This window comes from Protobothrops mucrosquamatus, unplaced genomic scaffold, assembly GCF_001527695.2.
Source record: "Protobothrops mucrosquamatus isolate PMUCROS unplaced genomic scaffold, P.Mucros_1.0 scaffold1212, whole genome shotgun sequence".
In the NCBI taxonomy this organism is placed as follows: Eukaryota; Metazoa; Chordata; class Lepidosauria; order Squamata; family Viperidae; genus Protobothrops; species Protobothrops mucrosquamatus.
Window position 1 is genome coordinate 146,210 of NW_015387421.1, and position 19,152 is coordinate 165,361.

Sequence of the window (19,152 nt, forward strand, 5' to 3'; positions counted from 1 at the left end):
AACAAAAATCACAACCAAAAATCCTCCCCCGAAGGAAGAAATTACTGTCTGGCCATGTACATGACATGTCCCTTGCCTTGGTCTTTGACCCTTCCTAAAATATTAAGTACCACCTCTAGTCCCCAGAAGTTTATTCATTCCTGACTTAAACGTATAAATGAGATTAACTGGTTAATCCATGTTCTTCTCAGCCAAAACTGGCACAGGAGGGAATCTGAAAAACCTGTACAGTTATACTTATTTGTTTATACATAAAATGGATATACCACTTTTCATTAAAGCATCCATACGCCCTACAATGAACCCTAGCAGGACTAATTAGCAAAAAAGATATTTTAATGACCAGGGATTATATTTGGGACCAGAGCAATGATACAAAGTGATAGAGGTGGGTCAGGTTTTACAGTATTTTCTTCTTTTAAGCCCTTGTTATGCTTGTTTTAGTTCTTATGCTGTAGCTTCCTGTATCAAAATGGTGAAAAGTTTTTGAAAGACTGGTAAAAAAGGATCTATATGCAGTTCTGGGGCTATAATTTACTCACTCTGCCTGGAATGTTGCTCACTAGAAGAATAGAGTTACTATATTCAGACACATCCCACTAGGAAGTCTCAATGTACACTAATTCTATCTTCATACCTCTTTCAATGGAAGAATAAACTTAATCACTTGGTTTTTTCCTACATATTTGGCAAGGATTTCATAAGAATCATAACTTTTGATTCTACGAGCTTCCATAACTTTGGAAACGATGCCTTTTACTTCTTTTTCTTCAGCTATTTCCCCAAACAATTCACGGTGGAAAATCTTTACAAGAGAAACAAGAATAGTTTAGCAACAGAAAATAATGAAATAGTTATAACTTCTTTTGCTGTTTTCAGTATAACTTTCCATACAGCTATCTCTTTACTTCACTGCTGCACAAATTTTGTGGCACCATAAAGATTAACCACAAAAGCCTATGCTGTTATACAAGAGAGAGGAAGAAACCCTAAGTTATACATCAGAAGTACAACACCTTAAACATGGCCTTCTTCCGCTTAAAAGAAAATTAAAATCCAATAAATGCCAGCAAATCATAATGCGTTGTCCAATTCAAAAAAAGCAATGCTATCAACATAACGTCTATCAACATAACGTCTTCCTGTGCATCACATATCAACATAGGTTGTGTATCTGGACATTATGAAAGCCCAGCTAAAGATCAAACAATTGTTCTTTTCTCTTCCTTTAAGGAAACAGCTCACGAACTGAGTTTCTTCAGAGAGCTAGAATTTTAACTTTGGTGTTACCCAACATAACATTTTCCCCATGGAAGAGTTAAGTTAAAGACCTGGTGAAATAAATTCATTTTGCATTTAAATTTTTTCATATGCTGTAAACACGTACTTCCATCAACAGTTCTATGCATGGATCCAAATCACCAACTTTAAGTCGATCGTTGGCAAGACTCTTCAGCAAGAGGTGGACAGTGAAAGTTAACACATGGACCTACATATTTAGGAGAGACCATTATATTTGTTAAATGAAAAGGGAACCACCAAATGAATATTGTAAAAATATAAGTCAAAATACTACAGTATACTCTATCTTTCCACAGTTTTTCTATGGTTGTCTAGCAGATCAGTTTTCAAAATAATAATAATAATAATAATAATAATAATAATAATAATAATAATAATAATAATAATAATAATAATAATAATAATAATAATAATAATAATAATAATAATAATAATTATTATTATTATTATTAATAATAATAATAATTAGTGGTTCGCCACCACTCCCCTATACCATTTCAGACAAACGGCTGTCCAGTCTCTTCTTAAAAACTTCCAGTGTTGGAGCATTCACCATTTCTGGAGGCAGGTTGTTCCATTGGTTAATTGTTCTAACTGTCAGGAAGTTTCTCCTTAGTTCTAAGTTGCTTCTCTCCTTGATCAGTTTCCACCCATTGCTTCTTGTCCTGCTTTCAGGCACCTTGGAGAATAGCTTGACTCCCTCTTCTTTGTGGCAGCCCCTGAGATATTGGAACACTGCTATCATGTCCCCCCTCATCCTTCTCTTCGTTAAACTAGACATACCCAATTCCAGCAACCGTTCCTTATATGTTTTAGGCTCCAGTCCCCTAATCATCTTTGTTGCTCTTCTCTGTACTCTTTCTAGAGTCTCAGCATCTTTTTTACATCGTGGTGACCAAAACTGNTGATTCTATCCCTCTGTTAATGCAGCCCAGCACTGTGTTGGCTTTTTTGGCAGCTGCAGCACACTGCTGGCTCATATCTAAGTGATTGTCCACTAGGACTCCGAGATCCCTCTCACAGTTACTACTATTGAGCAAGGTACCCCCTATACTATACCTGTACATTTGGTTTTTCTTGCCTAAATGTAGAACCTTACTTTTTCACCACTGAATTTCATTTTGTTAGATAGCGCCCAGTGTTCAAGTCTGTCCAGGTCCTCCTGTATCCTAAGCCTGTCTTCTGGAGTGTTGGCTATTCCTGCCAGCTTGGTGTATATCCTGTATTTCTCAAACTTTCAAAATAACTTTCTAATGTTATTTCTAATATTTCTAAAAAAATTTTTTTTTTATCCTGAGCAGTCATCACAATTAACCCAATGTCAAGTGATATGCTTATTTAGGAGAAGATTCAGTCATTCTTGGATATAGTTCTGCAAATACAGTCTGTTACTATCTACAATTATGGTTTGGTAATAAAAGCAGAATGAAAAAGGATTTCCAGAATCTTCCTGAAATCTATTATGCTTCGTCCTTACCTGGTAACCAGTGACAAGGATTGACACCATCTCTTTTAAGACATATTGCAAGTATTGTGACCCCAAAGCCTCTATTATTTTCATCAAGGTGTTACGTGCAACGTCCCGGATTTCCTGTGCTCTATTCCTCAGAAGAGAGCAGACTTTCAGAAGAATGCTGGAAACAAAGACAGACTACAATTACCTAAAGATGCCAAATGGAAAAATACAAAACACCACTGGAAAAAGCTTCATTTCAACTCTAACAACATTTTAATTCTATGTTGATATGCTTTATCTCCAAAGATTTATATGTGAATGATTTATGGATGATATAGATTGTAAATATAATATTTACCCTGGCAAATTCTCCTCCATAACATCCTGAGGAAGAGACTGCATTAGCTTGACCATTGCAAAAGCTATTGGCACTTGCACCACCTCTTCATCATTGATAATCTTGGATTTCACCATCTTGTGCTGTTCATCTCTTTTCACCTATCAGTACCAAAACAAATACTCTTCAGTAACAATTTTATGATAAGATGCATTTTATATCTTTCTTCTGCTGGAAAAGAAATTTATACTTGGTCTACTTTAATGTACAAGCTAGACCTGCCTCCTCCGGATGGGCTTGACTGCAATTCCAATCATACCCCAGCTAGGAGAAGTGTTAAGAAAGGCTGGTTAGAATGGTGGACAAGGTCTAAGGGCATTTTAGATCTCAAACTTCTTTTGATCATAAAAATCTCTATATGCTCTTTTGCAGCTTGACCTTTCTTGCACTATTATTCTGAAATAAAGGTAGGAGAAATCCCTATAAGGCCAACTTGAATGTCTCAGAGAGAGAAAAAGAAGGAAATGTTAAAATGTACCTTTGCAATGAGACATCTGTGCAATTTGGGCAATATATTGCCAGTCACTGTTTCCTGAATATGTTTAATCAGACACTCCAACTCTTCCTTATTCCTGGGCAGGAATGAAGGTGCTTTTCTAACTTTCTGGAAATTCTCATCTTCTTCATTAGCAGGCTGATCAGACCTAGGTTCAGCATACACTTTCTGTTCATAAACACAAGACTGTTCTTTGCTGGTCGTTTGGCTTTCTTCTTCTCCATCACTAAGTTCCACCTCCATGGCTTCATTCTCTACTTCAGGATTGATATCCACAGCGTCTACATGTTACATAAAATGAATGAAAATACTATGGCATTAATTAATCAAGATACCCTTTTGGAATAAAACAAGAGAAATAAAAACTGTAACAAAATACTTTAGCATATCAATAAAAAATGTAAAAGGCATCATAATTTATTTCAAGCAGAATAGATTCCCGTGGGCCAAGGTACCCTCAATCAGATTAAGGAATTAAAAAACTTACCTTCCTTTTCAATAATTGAAAGTTGCTTTTCAAGAGTTTCATGGTCAAAATGAAAAGCCTCCAGCACCATTACTAGCACACTTTCAAATTAAAAACAAAAGAAAAGAAATATATTTGAGTTCTTTCCAACTTTATCAAGCAGTTTACAAAACACTCTGTATAAATAAGGAAAAAAATGAGCCACTATTGTCATGGTGAAAATAAGCCTGGATTAACAGATAAATTTCACAAAATAAATATATGTACAGCAATACAGTATAATCTTTATAATCCAAAATAATTGTGAGTCAACTATAATGAAATAGCACTTTTTAAAAATATTACTAATGTAAGAGCAGCATAATTCCCAAACTTCAAAATCACCCATATTTATTTAGAGGCCCATAGCATTCAATGGTATCTATTTCTATTTAATGCAAATGATTATAACCTTAATCTTAAAACTGGCATTTAATGTACGTACTTGACACCAAGTTTCTGATTGATCTGTCCAGTCTGCAATATGTGGATGAAATGTTTCAAATGGTAGAGGTAAGCTGACCAAGAAAGATGTCTGCAGACAGCTCCCACCATCTCAACTGATGCAGTTATCATGTTTTCATACTAAGGAAAAAAGAGTATTATCAGGGAGATTAAACTACAGAACCTGTTCAACATCAAGTTGTTCCTCTAGCCTTTCTTTTTAATGTAAAAATAAATCCATATTTCCCTTAGCTGGATCAAGACCACTTCAGGAGGGTGGGCAATAGGAAGCAATCTTTCTGAACCAGCTCCTTACGTCCATCCCCCATATATGAGAAGCTTCAACACAAGAAATTCTCCATAAGAGCTATGGGTTCTACTAAAGGTAGTAGAGCAGATTTGATTTTCTTGCTTTATAAAGATCAGAAGTGTTGATGGAGTAAATCCTTCTTATGGCAATGAAGCAGAAGTAGTTTTGCCTATTTTATGTTCAAAAGCTTACCTTAAGCATTTTCTCATTGAAAATGGTACTGGTTGCATAAGGCATAATATAATTTTGAAGAGTTTTAGAACTCAGTATGGTTTTGCCTTCCACTAACTGCTTAGCTAGTTTCATCAGAGCTCGTGCCCTTCTGTGAATCTGAAAGAATATAAAAATTAAATTGAAGTTGGTTGAGATATCTTAGTCCACCAAGCATTTGAATACTAAAACAAGGGACTGCAGATATTTTATATCAATAGAAAAAAGGAAATAAGTGGTATCAGTTTTCATGCTATCACTATCAAGATAACTTATATGCTACTTTAGGAGAATCAGTTACAACAATTCCTATTACCTGAATATGCTTCATATTTTCAAAGAAGTCCATCTCTGGATCATGATAATCAGTCAGCTGGACCAAGTCATGAAACTCTGGATGCTCTGAAAATGCACGAATCAAGCTTGATAGCAATGATGTGTAATCTTGCTGAATGCACTGAAACCACAAAGAAAATATAAGTGGTTTACATTTACATCTGACATTCTAAACTATATCATAGCCTCCACCTTTTAAACCGAAAACTTTTTTTTACAGCAATCTGTCCGAATTTTCCCTTTTAAACTGCTATCCCAAGCTACTGTGACCATTTCTAAATACCAGATATTTATTATACTAAGACTAGACTTTGAAGCAATAATGGAAGTAGATACTCTATACTATAAACTGTTTGTTTGTTAAATTTATTTGCCACCTATCTTGCTACTCTGAGCAGCCAGTAAAAGTACCTTAAACTAATAGTAATAGTAATAGGCTAATAGTAGTACCTTAAACACATTTCTATTTTTAAAGTCTACCTGTTCCTAGCAAAACAGGTTTTTGCATCCAGGATAACATATACAAGTGTCCCAAAGCGTACAGGATTTAACTCATTTAACATATTTTATATTTTCCCACATTCGGATCCCCATGGGTTCAAAGGAATGACCAAGAAACAGATAATGGAACATTATATATATCTATTGCAAGCCTTTAGTAATTTGAGGATAACTCATATTAATTCAAGCATAAATAGCTAAATAAAAGTCATGGTAAAAGTAGAGCTGGGACCGAAAATACAGTAAAAAGTCCTCCAGGGGGCTTTTATTTTCATAAAAGTGAGAAATACAAGATCTACAGACACAGATTTTCAATTTTCAATTCATCCTGATTTTTATATTGTTCCAATATCTCAGGGGCTGCCACAAAGAAGAGGGAGTCAAGCTATTCTCCAAGGCGCCTGAAGGCAGGACGAGAAGCAACAGGTGGAAACTGATCAAGGAGAGAAGCAACTTAGAACTAAGGAGAAACTTCCTGACAGTTAGAACAATTAACCAATGGAACAACCTGCCTCCAGAAGTGGTGAATGCTCCAACACTGGAAGTTTTTAAGAAGAGACTGGACAGCCATTTATCTGAAATGGTGTAGGGTTTCCTGCCTGAGCAGGGGGTTGGACTTGATGACCTCCAAGGTCCCTTCCAACTTTTTTATTATTATTATTATTATTATTATTATTATTATTATTATTATTATTATTATTATTATTATTATTATTATTATTAAAAATTGTGCTGGCTCGTCACCTCAATCTTGCTCTTTAGCCCTTTTCTCAAAGAATCCAGAAGTGTGTGCTGGATAATTTCCTTGAATTCATCCTCTGTATGCTCAAGTTCAGAAAATCTTTGAATAATGGCATTCAGGCAGAGGATTGCATTGTCACTTAAAGCCATTTCCTCTAGCTGCAAAAGAAAAGGATCAGGACACATGAGATTATAATCCTATAAATTGAAGAAACAGTTAGAAGTATGCACTAAAATAAACATAAACTACATCACTAATGATAGTTAAAAACAGCTATAATGTGATAAAAATTCCAAGTAATCTTCATTAGCAGCACAGTATGACCAAAAGTGCATAAATTGACTGCAAACCTTTTATAGGCTTCTTTTTTCTCCAGAAAGAAAATAAGTTTTGCTATTAGATTGCTGGCAACCACAGATAATAAACTTTTCATTCAGGAATTCATGCTAAGGGAATGCATGCTTTCCTTACCACCCAACCATCTCCTATTGAAGTAAATTATTTCCCCATATGTCACGGGAAAGTCAAGATGTTGCAACAATAAAAGGCAGAAGAGAGGAAAAAATTAGCAAGAATCGAAAAAAAGTGTTTTGCAGGTCCAGGCTCCTTTAGCTTGCCTCCATTTCTAATTATTTTGACTATTTCCACCTCCTACTATACTTTTGCACACTAGATCCTTTAAAAATCCCTTGGTACTTAGAAATGTTTTTGGGAGAATGCAGATACATCCATATAGCTATAGACGTACCTTCTCTCACCATCATTATAGAAATTAGATGGCACTGCTTTTTAGGGGTATACAGAGAAGTAGGTTAAAAAGATGGAATATGATTTGGAGTGTGCATGGGACATCTTAAAATAGTTGCTGTATCCTGAATAAAGAAGCATTTGCTTTAATTAAATTAGAGAAATTTCTAAATCAAAGTTAAACTACAGTTGGCATCAATTTCATTCAGTTGGCTTGGCAAGAAACTGAAAGAACAGACTTTCAAGGATACCATAGCTGGTAAGTAGACATATTGTAATAGAGTTAAGAAAGGCATTACAAAAGAATCCAGCAATTGCTATGTATAAAATGAAACCTGGTTTGTTTATTTATTGTGGAAACAAGGTTAAAAGTCTTGGGCAAAACCAACATTTTCCACTCATTTCTTTTGTTGTTGTTGTTAACAGGTCATATGAAACTTTACTCTCACAACTGGAGTGACAAATGACAAACAGGAAAAATATGTAAATATTGATTTCAAAAAACTTGTAAACTGTAAATATCATAAACAACAATATAAAATGAATACATTTCTAAGGCAAGCACAGATATTTTCCATATTAATGGGACTCACCTGTATAGTGTAGAAACAGTTATGCATTACCGGGATGAGGTAGTTGACATCTATTTTGTTCATCCCTTTGATATGAGAAACGATGTCTTGGAATGCTGACAAACGGACGTCAAAGTTGATCTCATCAAGATGCTGCAGACTGAAAGCATTTAGCTAAGACAAACAAAACGTTTAATCAAGATAAAAATCAATCTGAATTTTAAAAACATTAAGCAAATGAAGAAAACTGCTACATACCTTGACAGTATCTGTGATATATTTTATATTACTTTCCAAATGTGATAATGTCTGTTAAAAAAAGATTGAAAGTCATTAAAAGACAAAATTAATGAATAATATAAACTGCATTTATTTCATACATTATTTTTTTAGGCTATTTTTAACTTCATTGAGGATAAAATTTGTTGGGGCAGCATACATTGTATCAAAAGATAAACATATATAGACCATACATGCTGGAATATATATTCAGTATATAAATATACTAACTTGCAATCTGACTAAATTTGCATTTGTCAACAAATCGATCTAGTCTGTATGGCATCCAATTATAATGTTTGGAGAAATCCTTTGTAACATGTTGTCCTCTGCCAGGAAAACAACAGATTACATGATACAGAGGAAAGGATAGGCAATGTGGCAGCATCCATATATTTTGGACTTCAATTCCCACAATAGTTTGTGTGAAATATAGTCCAAAACTTCTAAAAGTTATCAAATTGCCTATCCGTGACCAAGGAATCTTAATGGAAAATACCACAAAAGCCTCTTCCTCCAACCATAGATACTCAACGTATATCCATAATTGAGCTTGGAATTACAGTTGTAAGTTGTGTCAGTTGTTAAGTGGGTCACCATGTGACCATGGTCAACTCTTTCAAGGAATTTTTAAGCAAATGCTGTGGTGTTAAGCAAATCCATTGTATGCATTGGACATTTTTTGATGGAAACCAGAAGTAAATGCCAGTTTCAGCAAAAAAAAAGTCCTAAATCGCAGTAACATAACTGCAGGCGACTGCAAACAGCCATAAATGTGGGCCAGTTACTAAATGCCCCAGAACAGTATTCAGAACTTTGAATCCGCCTTGTAAGTAACCTGGGCATGTCTGTTATAACTTCACACAGTTGCTAAGTGACTGGTCATAAGTCAAGGACTACTACTGTTTTCTATGACAAAAAGACAGAAAAGGATAATACTTAAAAAGGATTTATAAAGAAGTCTACTGTTGATAATAAAAAGAAGCAAAGGAACAAAAGCTACTCAACAATCTGAAGCATAGCGGGATAAGAATTTTTAAAAAAAATAAAAATAAGCATTTATATACAGTAATACCTCAAAAACCACACAGAGTGCCTGACGAGACAACTTGTTCTGAATAACAGAAAACAGTTTTGCCAGAGGTTTAAGGAAGCTTGCTGGAGTTAAGCAATGTTTCAGTAGATTTTGTACTGTCTCCAGAATGTCAATCTCTGTATCCTAAAAGAAACAGATTGTCAGTAGGTCAGGTTCAGGAAAACGACAGAACAAGGGTTACAGGAATGCTACTTTATTGCTTGGGGTGTAATAACAGAATCTTGAAAGCCTGCCAGAATATCCTTGTGCCACTGCTTATACTGAAAAGATTCAAGGTAGGGTAATCTTGAGTTTCTTTCTCATGTCTTCTCCTTTTGCAGGACTAAGTTGTACCTTGTTTGCCTTATTGATTCTTGTTTATCTTCTTCCTGAAGGTTATCCATGCATTTCTCTATATAAATACATTGCAAAGGACTACAATTGACTAAATTACTGGAAGTATCTTTATGTACTCTTCTGTGAATTTTAGAGATACCAAGTAAATTTTGGTTGAATCAACTGCAGCAATCAATGAAAATGTGCCATCACAAAATGAAGTATCTATTAATAAGACTAAATATTGATGCTCATCAAACCATTAAAAACCAGTAAATATTTTTAACTTTATGTTGTAAATAAACAATATATTGTGTTGTTTTTTGGAGCTAGTCAAGCAGGGTGATCCTGGTAGTGGATTTTATTGGCAGAAGGGAAAAGTGTCATCAAGTCTCCAATAGAAAATTCCTTCTATTTCTTGTTAATCATGTGACATTCCTGAGTATATCGGGTTTTTTTATGTATGTTCATGACAAAATTAGAGTAAGAACTTCCCAATTAAGGGTCAGTGATATTTCAACATAAAAAAGTGAACTGAAATTCTTGATCAGGTTTATGTCACATGCTGACATTCTGAATTTTAAATCGAAAACACAATTTAAAATAACAAATTAACAAACAAAAGTCATTTCTGGACTTCTTCACTTTTCAATCATTTTATTCAATAAGATGAAATCTGCTTTTGAGGAAAACAATTGTAATTTGGGGAACTTTGTAATTGTAATTTGCCACTTTTGGGGAAGTCCTTTAAACAAGGAGTAAAAAGAATGGAAGTTAGAATCAATTTGGGAGGCTTCACATTTTCCCTGTATGCTTATACAAGCGCTATTATGCTGATCCCTGCAAACATTTATGACAAACTTAGTGTGTTGGTCATCCATGAAGGCCGCATGAACATGTGGTTTTTTTTTAATGAAAGATCAGATTTCCCATTTTTTGCATAACTCAGGCAGGGCTGGTTCAGCAGATCACACCAAAATTGGTCTCTTTTATAAAGCCTTGGTGCTGATTTGGAAAATTGTATTTATATTTTCAAAGATTTAAAGATGGTATCTGCAGAAGTAGATGGGGAGCTAAGAAATGATTTACAGTAAATTAACAAGATGCTCAAGACGGCATTCTCCCTCTACATTTGTATTTAGAAACCTCTATTTTATACCCCAAAAGTACGTTACCTAAATACATAGATCAGCATACAACATATTAGATTCATTCTGAATCTAACTGAAGTGGTTATGGCCCAAGCTTCCCTCTGCTTCATCCACTATTTTTCATATTCTGCTGAGTTTCATTCTTTGTTGTGGCTTATACATAACCTGGTTACCTTTCAGTGTCAGCCTCAATGCATGTAAAGTCCATAAGTGCAAAAACATTTAAAATGTCATCACAAAAGTAATTAACCTGAAAGAAAATATTACTTTCCATATATTTTATTATAAATTTACCTGAGTAATGGTGCTCTGTTGAAGGAAGGGGAGCAGGAGGCCAATCAGAATAGAACTCTGGTTCTTATCCTTTATAAACTTGCTAATCCTAAATACAACAGAAAATAAAGGTAACCACATACACCTACGTTATATCACAATGTAAAGTTTCAGGTGTCTAAATTAAAAGCCAAGCTTTTTTTAATATGTACCCTTGAAAAGTTTTGAACTTTGGCATAGAAAGAGCATGTCATTGCATTCACAGAAATACTGAGAGATGTAGAGGAGGAGGAAAGACATTTTTTGCATCTGTTCTGAGTGAAAATAGAACAACTGTCAAAGTCATCTAATTTCTTGCCTTCTGAGAGATTAGGAAGAGCTTGCTTCTACTATTTTCTATTAACCTCCTTCCCACAAAAAAAAGAGCTATTTCCTCTCCACTACTTCTACAGCATTAAGAAATCTCTGTAAATATCTCTGTAAATATGAAAGGATAAGAAACCACTTACTTTGAAAGAATGTTGAGTTCTTTGCTGAGTTGTGCGTTATATTTTTTTTTCTTTATCCTATCTACGCTGATCATAGTTTTGTTGAGATACTGAAGAACTGAAGGGACATGGGGGAGAATCAGCCTCGTCCCCATACTAGGAACATCTAAAATAGAGATGTAGAATATGGCCATTTAAAGTGAAAAACCAAGCCTTTTTTCCATGCAGAAAATACAAATCTTTACAAAACAGTCTAGTAAGAGTGTTACATTTTTTAAAAAAAAAATACATGTTTCTACTTTGTTATTTTTATTTATATACATTATGATGATGATACTTTGGTATCAGTATAAACTGATTATACCTGCTTATGATGTTTGTGGAAACAATATATTTTTTAAAAAAAGATTTAAACTCAGAAACCCTCCAAGGCAACCAAAATCTTGCATATACTCCCATTTCTGAGTCATTTAATCTTTTTTTGTCATTTTGGAAAATCAAAAAGTTCATGTAGTTGTACCAGATATTTAAAAGGTGGCTGACCTCAGGTATCAGTCTTAAAAGCTGGCAACTTTGACTACTTTTTCAATCTGGGCCTCATTCTGAAGGGAAGCCCTTGTTAGGCAATTCTTCTGAAAGAGTTCATTCCAAGGTGAAAAGGTATTTTCTGTAAGCACCACACTTCTGACTTCAAATTGCAGGAAGGCAAGAGAAGGCTACTTCAATGCAAAGGCTATATGTTGTGGGCCTGGGCAACCCTTTAAGCATCCCAAGCTAAGACCAGGAAGTATCTTTCATTTTGTTTACATATTCCGTGTAAAACAGCTTTTAATAAAAGTATACACTTTGTATGTACCTCTGTAAAGCTCAAATATAATACACTCAAGCCATTTTCATTTCCAAATTAATTCTCTGTCCTATCATCATCTGAATTTTCTTGTCTCTTTTAAAGTTGCTTAGAACCTGGCTGTTTCAGTGAGAGTTTGGGCCCAATGGTGGCTGGACTGCCAATTATATAGTTTCAATATTATGTGGCTTTGACTTTATTTTATATATTTTTCTTGTTTTTCTGAACTCCTTGTGCCTTATAGAAATGGGCACTATTGTAATAAATAAACAGTGCCATCCAATTGAGATCTATCCATTCCTACCTCCTGCTATTTCTTCAACTTCAGTAAAGATGCAGTCAGTCACTGTCAAGCTGCTAAACTGGTCATTAGGTTCAAAGTCAGGAATATTAAGAAGGCTGTCAATCACATCCATCACAATACCAGCTGTTCCCTCTCCCAGAATCTTGGCTGAGAGCACGGCAGATACATTTAATAATATATCATATTCTGGATGCCCTGGCTTCTGCTTAGCCAGCAAAATGAAATACCTAAAAGCAAAGTGAAAGGGGGAAGGGGAATTTTAAGAAATAAATTATATGAAAAAAGGACACGTTTTTCATTCTTCTGGTGGACAACTTAAAGAAACTGCTTCAGCTTCTTTTATTATAAAAATATTTATGACCATTTCCAGATATTAACAGTGAACAAAAGCATGAAATCCCCTGAATAATTGACATCAAATTCAAAACTATTACTGGAGATCAGGAACAGATTATTCTATCAACATACACACCAGCCATGGAGATGAAAATATAACCGAATTGAATACAATTCTATCTGTAGGATTAAAAACACTTAAGAAGATCAATAGATAGAACTCCTGCTGTAATAAGATATTAAGAGATAATTAAATAATCACATTATTTAGTTTTGCTTTTTGATTGTATAAAAGCAGCCATTGTCACTTGTTTATCATGCTTTGGGTGCAATGCAAGAAATCACTTGATTTAAAAAGGTTGGGACTGGGAAAGGAGAAACTTTGGAAGCTGTCAGTGACCTCTCCGATAAGCGTCTTTGAATCACAAACTTGCAGTTTATTCTTGTTCACAGCTCCAGGAAGGAAAAGTAGGCAGAAAGAAGAGGATAAAAAGGATAGTTTATTTTGGCAAGACACAAATACTTGCAATACAGGGTTCTAGCCTTTTTTTGCCTGGTCCCAGTATTACAATTATTTATCCTTACTGGTTTGTTTGTACATAAAGAACACAGGCAGATAACTATGGCTCTCCATCTGTGACTGGCATACAATTTCCACCAGCCCAATCAGCAGTGTGAATAAGAGATAATGGGGGGTTGTAATCTGGGACTAATGCAGATGGCAGAGAGTTCTAAACCACAATTGCATGTTAACCTGCAAGCCAATACACCAACTGGATTTAAAGCTTTTAACTAACGTAGATAATAAAGTCTATAATAATTATTGGGGAAGGAGGAAGGGTTGCTAAAAATGAATAGCTTGCCTGGGGTTTTTGCTCCAGATGTGAATAATTTTGAGTAAAGGAGTAGGAGAATATTGGCTCTCAGAAGCCAGCCTAGTGATCTGAAAAAAACAAAACAGAAAGATAAAATCAGGTTACATTAACAAGTATATCTTAGGATAGCTATTCAGAATAGAAGAAGCAAGACTATTTATACCTGAAAGAACAGTGAACTATCTGGGGTCACATGCTGTATTATGCCATAATTCTTTTCATCTTGACTTAGCACATGTGAATCTAGTATTTATTGCAATGCCTTTTGCACAGAATAACAAAAGCTGCTTCCACTGACAAAAATACTTTGAAATTGCCAACCCAGCTTGTTACCATTAGGCATTGCCTTCAATTCACCAAGTGAGAGGGGCCTGCTGCTAATTTTAAAGAATAGTCTTTAAGTCCCAGGATCCTAGCTACAGAGAAAAGTGGATATTACATATAATTTCTGGCTAAATTACAGAAGTCTTCCTTCTAGCCTTAGCCTGAGCTAACAAGAAGAAATTTCATATTATTTATATTTAAATAGTATACAATATCACATAACTATTATAAATATGATTTACAGTACTTCATCTTTGTTAGTGGAAGCTGGCCTGATTTAAGAGGAAGATGAATTGATGAACTGCAGATCCATTCCTACTCCACCGGGATTTAGCCAGTAGATTCACCTATTACCTTTGCCCAGTAACTCTGCCTAACTTAAGGATATACATATTTCATATAAAGGAGACTTCTGTAGTTTTTACATTTCTCAGCTGCCAAGGTAGAGTCGTATTTGCTGATTATGTCAAAGTGATCTATGTCAAAGTGATTCAAATTCAATCAATATTTATTGAACTATTTGTTCAATTTATATGGACACCAATCTCAAGTTACTGACCCTGAGCAGCTAGTGACATTAAAAATATAAAAGCAGAAAAGCGAAACAACATATATACAACAGCAGCCAGGGTAAAAACAACTCCACCAGTAACACAGCCAAAGCACTGTTTCCACCTCACCGCTTGATCTCCAGGCACAGGACAGATGGGTAACATTAAAGTAAAATATAGGCCATTAAAATGTGGACCATCTAAGAGGGATATAACGAAGTGAGATGCTTTATTTTAATGTACTCTTTTCCTTTTGCCCCAAATTTTACTTTTCCCACAGAAGGTATGTATTAACCTTGGGAATCACTTTACTGAAAGGAGCAGCCTTACCTGGGGCCACACCACTGCACAGAACACAGCATCAATCTCTTCTTCACTGAAGCCGTACATTTCAAAGTCAGAGAAAAAGTCTGCGATAAGCTTAAGTCCAAGGCGCCTTAAGTTTTTCAGCTGGTTGATAAATCTGAGTTGAATCTGTAAAATAAACTGTGATGGTTCTTTCTTTCCTTAAGCAAAACATCTTCCGAAAATTGCATTTTTTATTCATGTATTGGGTCAAAATATTTAAGATTCATTATTAGACATTAGCATGCATTATTATACCTACTTAGGTACGGTAATACTTTGGGAAGTAGTTTTTTTTAGATATTTTACTAGTTACACCCTGTGTAACTGCATATTATTTTTTCTGTATAACCTTCTTACTACGGAAATTGTAATTTCTATAATGTGTGAGAGGCAAAGTCAACACAAAATTCTGTAACACGAGTTAAGAACTTGCATAGCAGAGAAAGAAAATTTAAGCACCATAACCACAAAAACATTATTCAGAATTGCAAACTTTAGAAAATTGTAAGGCTAAGTTTCTTTACAACTATATAAGGTCAAAGTTTAACACAAATGGGAATGTTTGTCTGCAATGTATGACTAATATGTTTAGAAAACTACCAAGTAAAGTACAAATCGGGCTCTCACAGACTTTAAGTTTCTTTTAGCTCCTCAATAGATAATGAAATGTTAAATTCAGTTTAACAAATGACAATGGTGAAAGAATTTTTTGGGTTACTAAATTACAGTTTTTCATTTCAGTGTTACTGAGTAACTTTATACAAAAGGTCACCAGTAATTATCTTGCTAAAAAAAAACAGCCTTTCCCCAGTTTAACCAGCTGCCTGGTAAAGGCAATATGTACAGTCTAAAAATGCTTTTCAGAATTTTAACTATTTTCCCTATATCTAAGGATTAGGATTATTGTTCTATGCTGGTTAGCGTACGGCAACTCTATGCTGGGGTATAACCATAATAAAGATTTGATTTGATACTGGTACAACAGAGGAGGGCTATCAAGACAATTGAATTCAATTTCAATAGTAAGCAGCTTACTATTACGTAGCACTGAACCTGTACACTGTATCTAGCCCAGCATGACTCTCCCTGCCAAAAGTATACAAGGACTATAACAGAAGGTTGCTAATAGAGATAGTCCTCGAGTTGCGACAATTGAACTTAACATTTTTGTTGTTAAGTGAAACATTTGTTAAGTGAGTTTGCCCGTTTTGCAATTTTTCTTGCTATAGTGAATCATTGCATTTCTTAAGTTAGTAACATGGTTATTAAGTGAATCTGGATTGACTTTGCTTGTCAGACGGTTGAAAAAGGTGATCACATGATCCCAGGACACTGCAACCGTCATAAATATGAACCACTTGCAAAGCATTTGAATTTTGAACATGTGACCTTAAGGATGCTGCAATGATCGTATGTGTGAAAAATGGTCATGAGTCACTTTTTTCAGTGCCATTGTAACTTTGAACGGTCACTAAATGAACTGTTGTAAGTCGAGGACTACCTGTATTAATATTATCAATAATCTTTTGTTGATACTGTATATTTAAAATATACACACTGCATTTTGTTTTATATTTAGAAACTAAACCAAATGTTTAATTTTGTAAAATAACTGAAATGCATCCTTTGCAAGTTATGCTAATGTTAGGTAAGCATTTATTTTTAGTACTTTAATTCAAGCACACTAAATGAGAAATACCAAATTAGCTTGCTAACATTCCTTTCTTAATTACACCAAGATATTTTTTTTTACTCTCATGTCAGCTTGAATAGGCAGCAGCTCTCACCTTTTCTCTTTGCTGAAGAATGTGGGATACTGTTGCTGTCATGCAAAGTAAAATCTGTAAAATCTCAGGCAGGTTCTGGCTGATTAGATGTCCCAGGTTTTTTAGTACTACTTCCAAACTGTTGAAAAGGCTATGCTGACGGCCTAACGGTAGGACCTGAGATAAATCCAAATCTTGCATAGCTTGAAGCACAGCAGAGTGGCAATGTCCTTAAAACAGAGAGAAAATGTAGAAGAGGAAAAGAATAATGAATAATAATGTATATTGATAAACATTCTACAGAATGGGGTTACTGTTCAATATTTCATTTGTGTAAATCTAGATTCAAGATTTAGTCATAATATTTAGAAATTGGCAAATTAAGAATGGTTGTGCTTTAGCTACAAGACAATGCCCAGTTTGGTGAATCAAATTTTAAGATGATATTTAAAAATGAAGGAAAACACTCTAACTACTGTAATACAGAGGGAGAAGGCTGAAATTCTGCATGTGCATACATGTTAGTCTCACTTAACAAACCAATTTCCGATTTCAAAAACAGGATGTTTAGGATTCTAACACAGGATAAATGTTCATATTTTCAAAGTGCAACTGTTATTTCACATTAATCAAGACCTATGAGATGTGATGACTTAGTTTAGTAACTAGGTAGATGCAAACTTTCCTGTTCCACTAGATACTGCTGATCCAGCATTAATCCCCAGAACTAGAAAGGTTTACTTTCCCATAATCAACTACTCAACCTATCTTCTTAATATTACAAGACAATTTTCTCATCTGCTTCACTGTCATTGCTGCACATGGTGCTCATGCTCATGAATTTACATTAAAGAAAGTTGGAGTCAACGCAAAATGTTGTAGGATGTAATTGTCCTACAGGCAGGTTCATGTTCAAGATTCTGATTAGTCAGCCACAACCTCCTTTAGAATATTAGGGGGCTCACATAGGCAATGCCAAGACCACGTAATCCTTGAAATCACAGGTTGCAGTTCATCACAATTGAACATAATTCTCAACCACTGTTACCACTGGCTTTACCTGTCACCATTACGTAATGTTGTGATGACATGGCTGCTGAAAGGCCACTTAACTCTTAAAAGTATTAGCATTGAGTAAGAGGACTCAAAATTAATTTTAGAGCACTCTCAGAGCCATTGCCTAGGTGACTAAAAACTTTCATTCTTGCCCTCCAAGAATTAGCATTAGCTCTAAGAGGGTTGATAGCTCATCACAGAGCCCATTGAAGTCATCATATTCTGAAGTCTTGACCACCAGGCTAAAATCCAGGAGATTCTAGATCCACTTTAGGTATGAAAGTCAGCTGGGTAACTTTGGGGTAAGGAAAGAGTATGTTTAAGTTATTTACAAGGTAACAAAAGTGGGATAAAAAATCTAAAGAAAAATGGAGGAAAATGGGTAAGAGAGTTAGGGGTGGGGAAGGAAAAGGAAATGAAGGAAAGCTGCTTTTTCTCCATTGCTATTAACAGGAGAGAAAGTGATTGTTTCATATGAATGTGGTATTAACTGCAGCTACCAGGTCACATTGAAAATGCCATACTCTGCTTTAAATGTTAAGAAACCATTCATGTCATCCAACGCTCCACTTCCCACTCATTCTTCTAATTAATTAATTTATACATTTTTAAAGCCATCTCATTCTTTAAATATTCTAGGCAGTACAAAGGAACAATAGCAATGAGCCAATGCGATAATACATGCATAGAAATAAAGTAATATTATTTTACAATATGTATTCAACATTCTGAGGCTACAGGCCATGCTCAATCTTCACTGGGCAATGTTGACAGTAAAGACAGTTCCCATATGCTTTTGTGTTATGTTTATTTCTGCAAGCTTCAATCACCTTAAACACGTTGACAGTTCCATTATATTTGTCAAAACTTAATTTTTTTTTCTTGTGAAAAACATACCATTATTGAAATGTCTCACAGGCTCAAAGAGCAGATCCAAAAACACCCTTATCTCTTCAGACAAAGAGCCTGCCAGGAATCTCAAAACAATAGCCATACGGGTCCCTGCTGCCGATTTCCCTTGTGTTTTGCTTCCAGTTTTGTTTTTCATCCGTCCATACAGAATCCTTCCAGGGGTAAGAAGAAATCATGTTAGCTTTTCAGAAGCAATGGGGTCTATAGGCAAAA

At 34.9% G+C, this 19,152-nt stretch overlaps 1 protein-coding gene across 1 annotated transcript in view; it reads right to left on the bottom strand.

Annotated features, from left to right (window-relative positions):
• UTP20 (UTP20 small subunit processome component) overlaps positions 1 to 19,152 on the bottom strand; it is a 79,017-nt gene that overhangs the window by 18,743 nt on the left and 41,122 nt on the right. Inside the window, exons 26-45 of the mRNA XM_015820913.1 lie at positions 18,925 to 19,091; positions 16,993 to 17,201; positions 15,188 to 15,331; positions 13,971 to 14,050; positions 12,772 to 12,998; positions 11,642 to 11,786; positions 11,154 to 11,241; positions 9,373 to 9,516; positions 8,277 to 8,327; positions 8,040 to 8,192; positions 6,702 to 6,857; positions 5,437 to 5,577; positions 5,103 to 5,240; positions 4,602 to 4,741; positions 4,139 to 4,218; positions 3,634 to 3,932; positions 3,117 to 3,256; positions 2,780 to 2,936; positions 1,388 to 1,489; positions 638 to 805 (exon numbers count right to left, since the gene is read on the bottom strand). Of these exons, the coding sequence (XP_015676399.1) occupies positions 638 to 805; positions 1,388 to 1,489; positions 2,780 to 2,936; positions 3,117 to 3,256; positions 3,634 to 3,932; positions 4,139 to 4,218; positions 4,602 to 4,741; positions 5,103 to 5,240; positions 5,437 to 5,577; positions 6,702 to 6,857; positions 8,040 to 8,192; positions 8,277 to 8,327; positions 9,373 to 9,516; positions 11,154 to 11,241; positions 11,642 to 11,786; positions 12,772 to 12,998; positions 13,971 to 14,050; positions 15,188 to 15,331; positions 16,993 to 17,201; positions 18,925 to 19,091 (2,929 nt within the window). The remainder of the gene's footprint in view (positions 1 to 637; positions 806 to 1,387; positions 1,490 to 2,779; positions 2,937 to 3,116; positions 3,257 to 3,633; positions 3,933 to 4,138; positions 4,219 to 4,601; positions 4,742 to 5,102; positions 5,241 to 5,436; positions 5,578 to 6,701; positions 6,858 to 8,039; positions 8,193 to 8,276; positions 8,328 to 9,372; positions 9,517 to 11,153; positions 11,242 to 11,641; positions 11,787 to 12,771; positions 12,999 to 13,970; positions 14,051 to 15,187; positions 15,332 to 16,992; positions 17,202 to 18,924; positions 19,092 to 19,152) is intronic.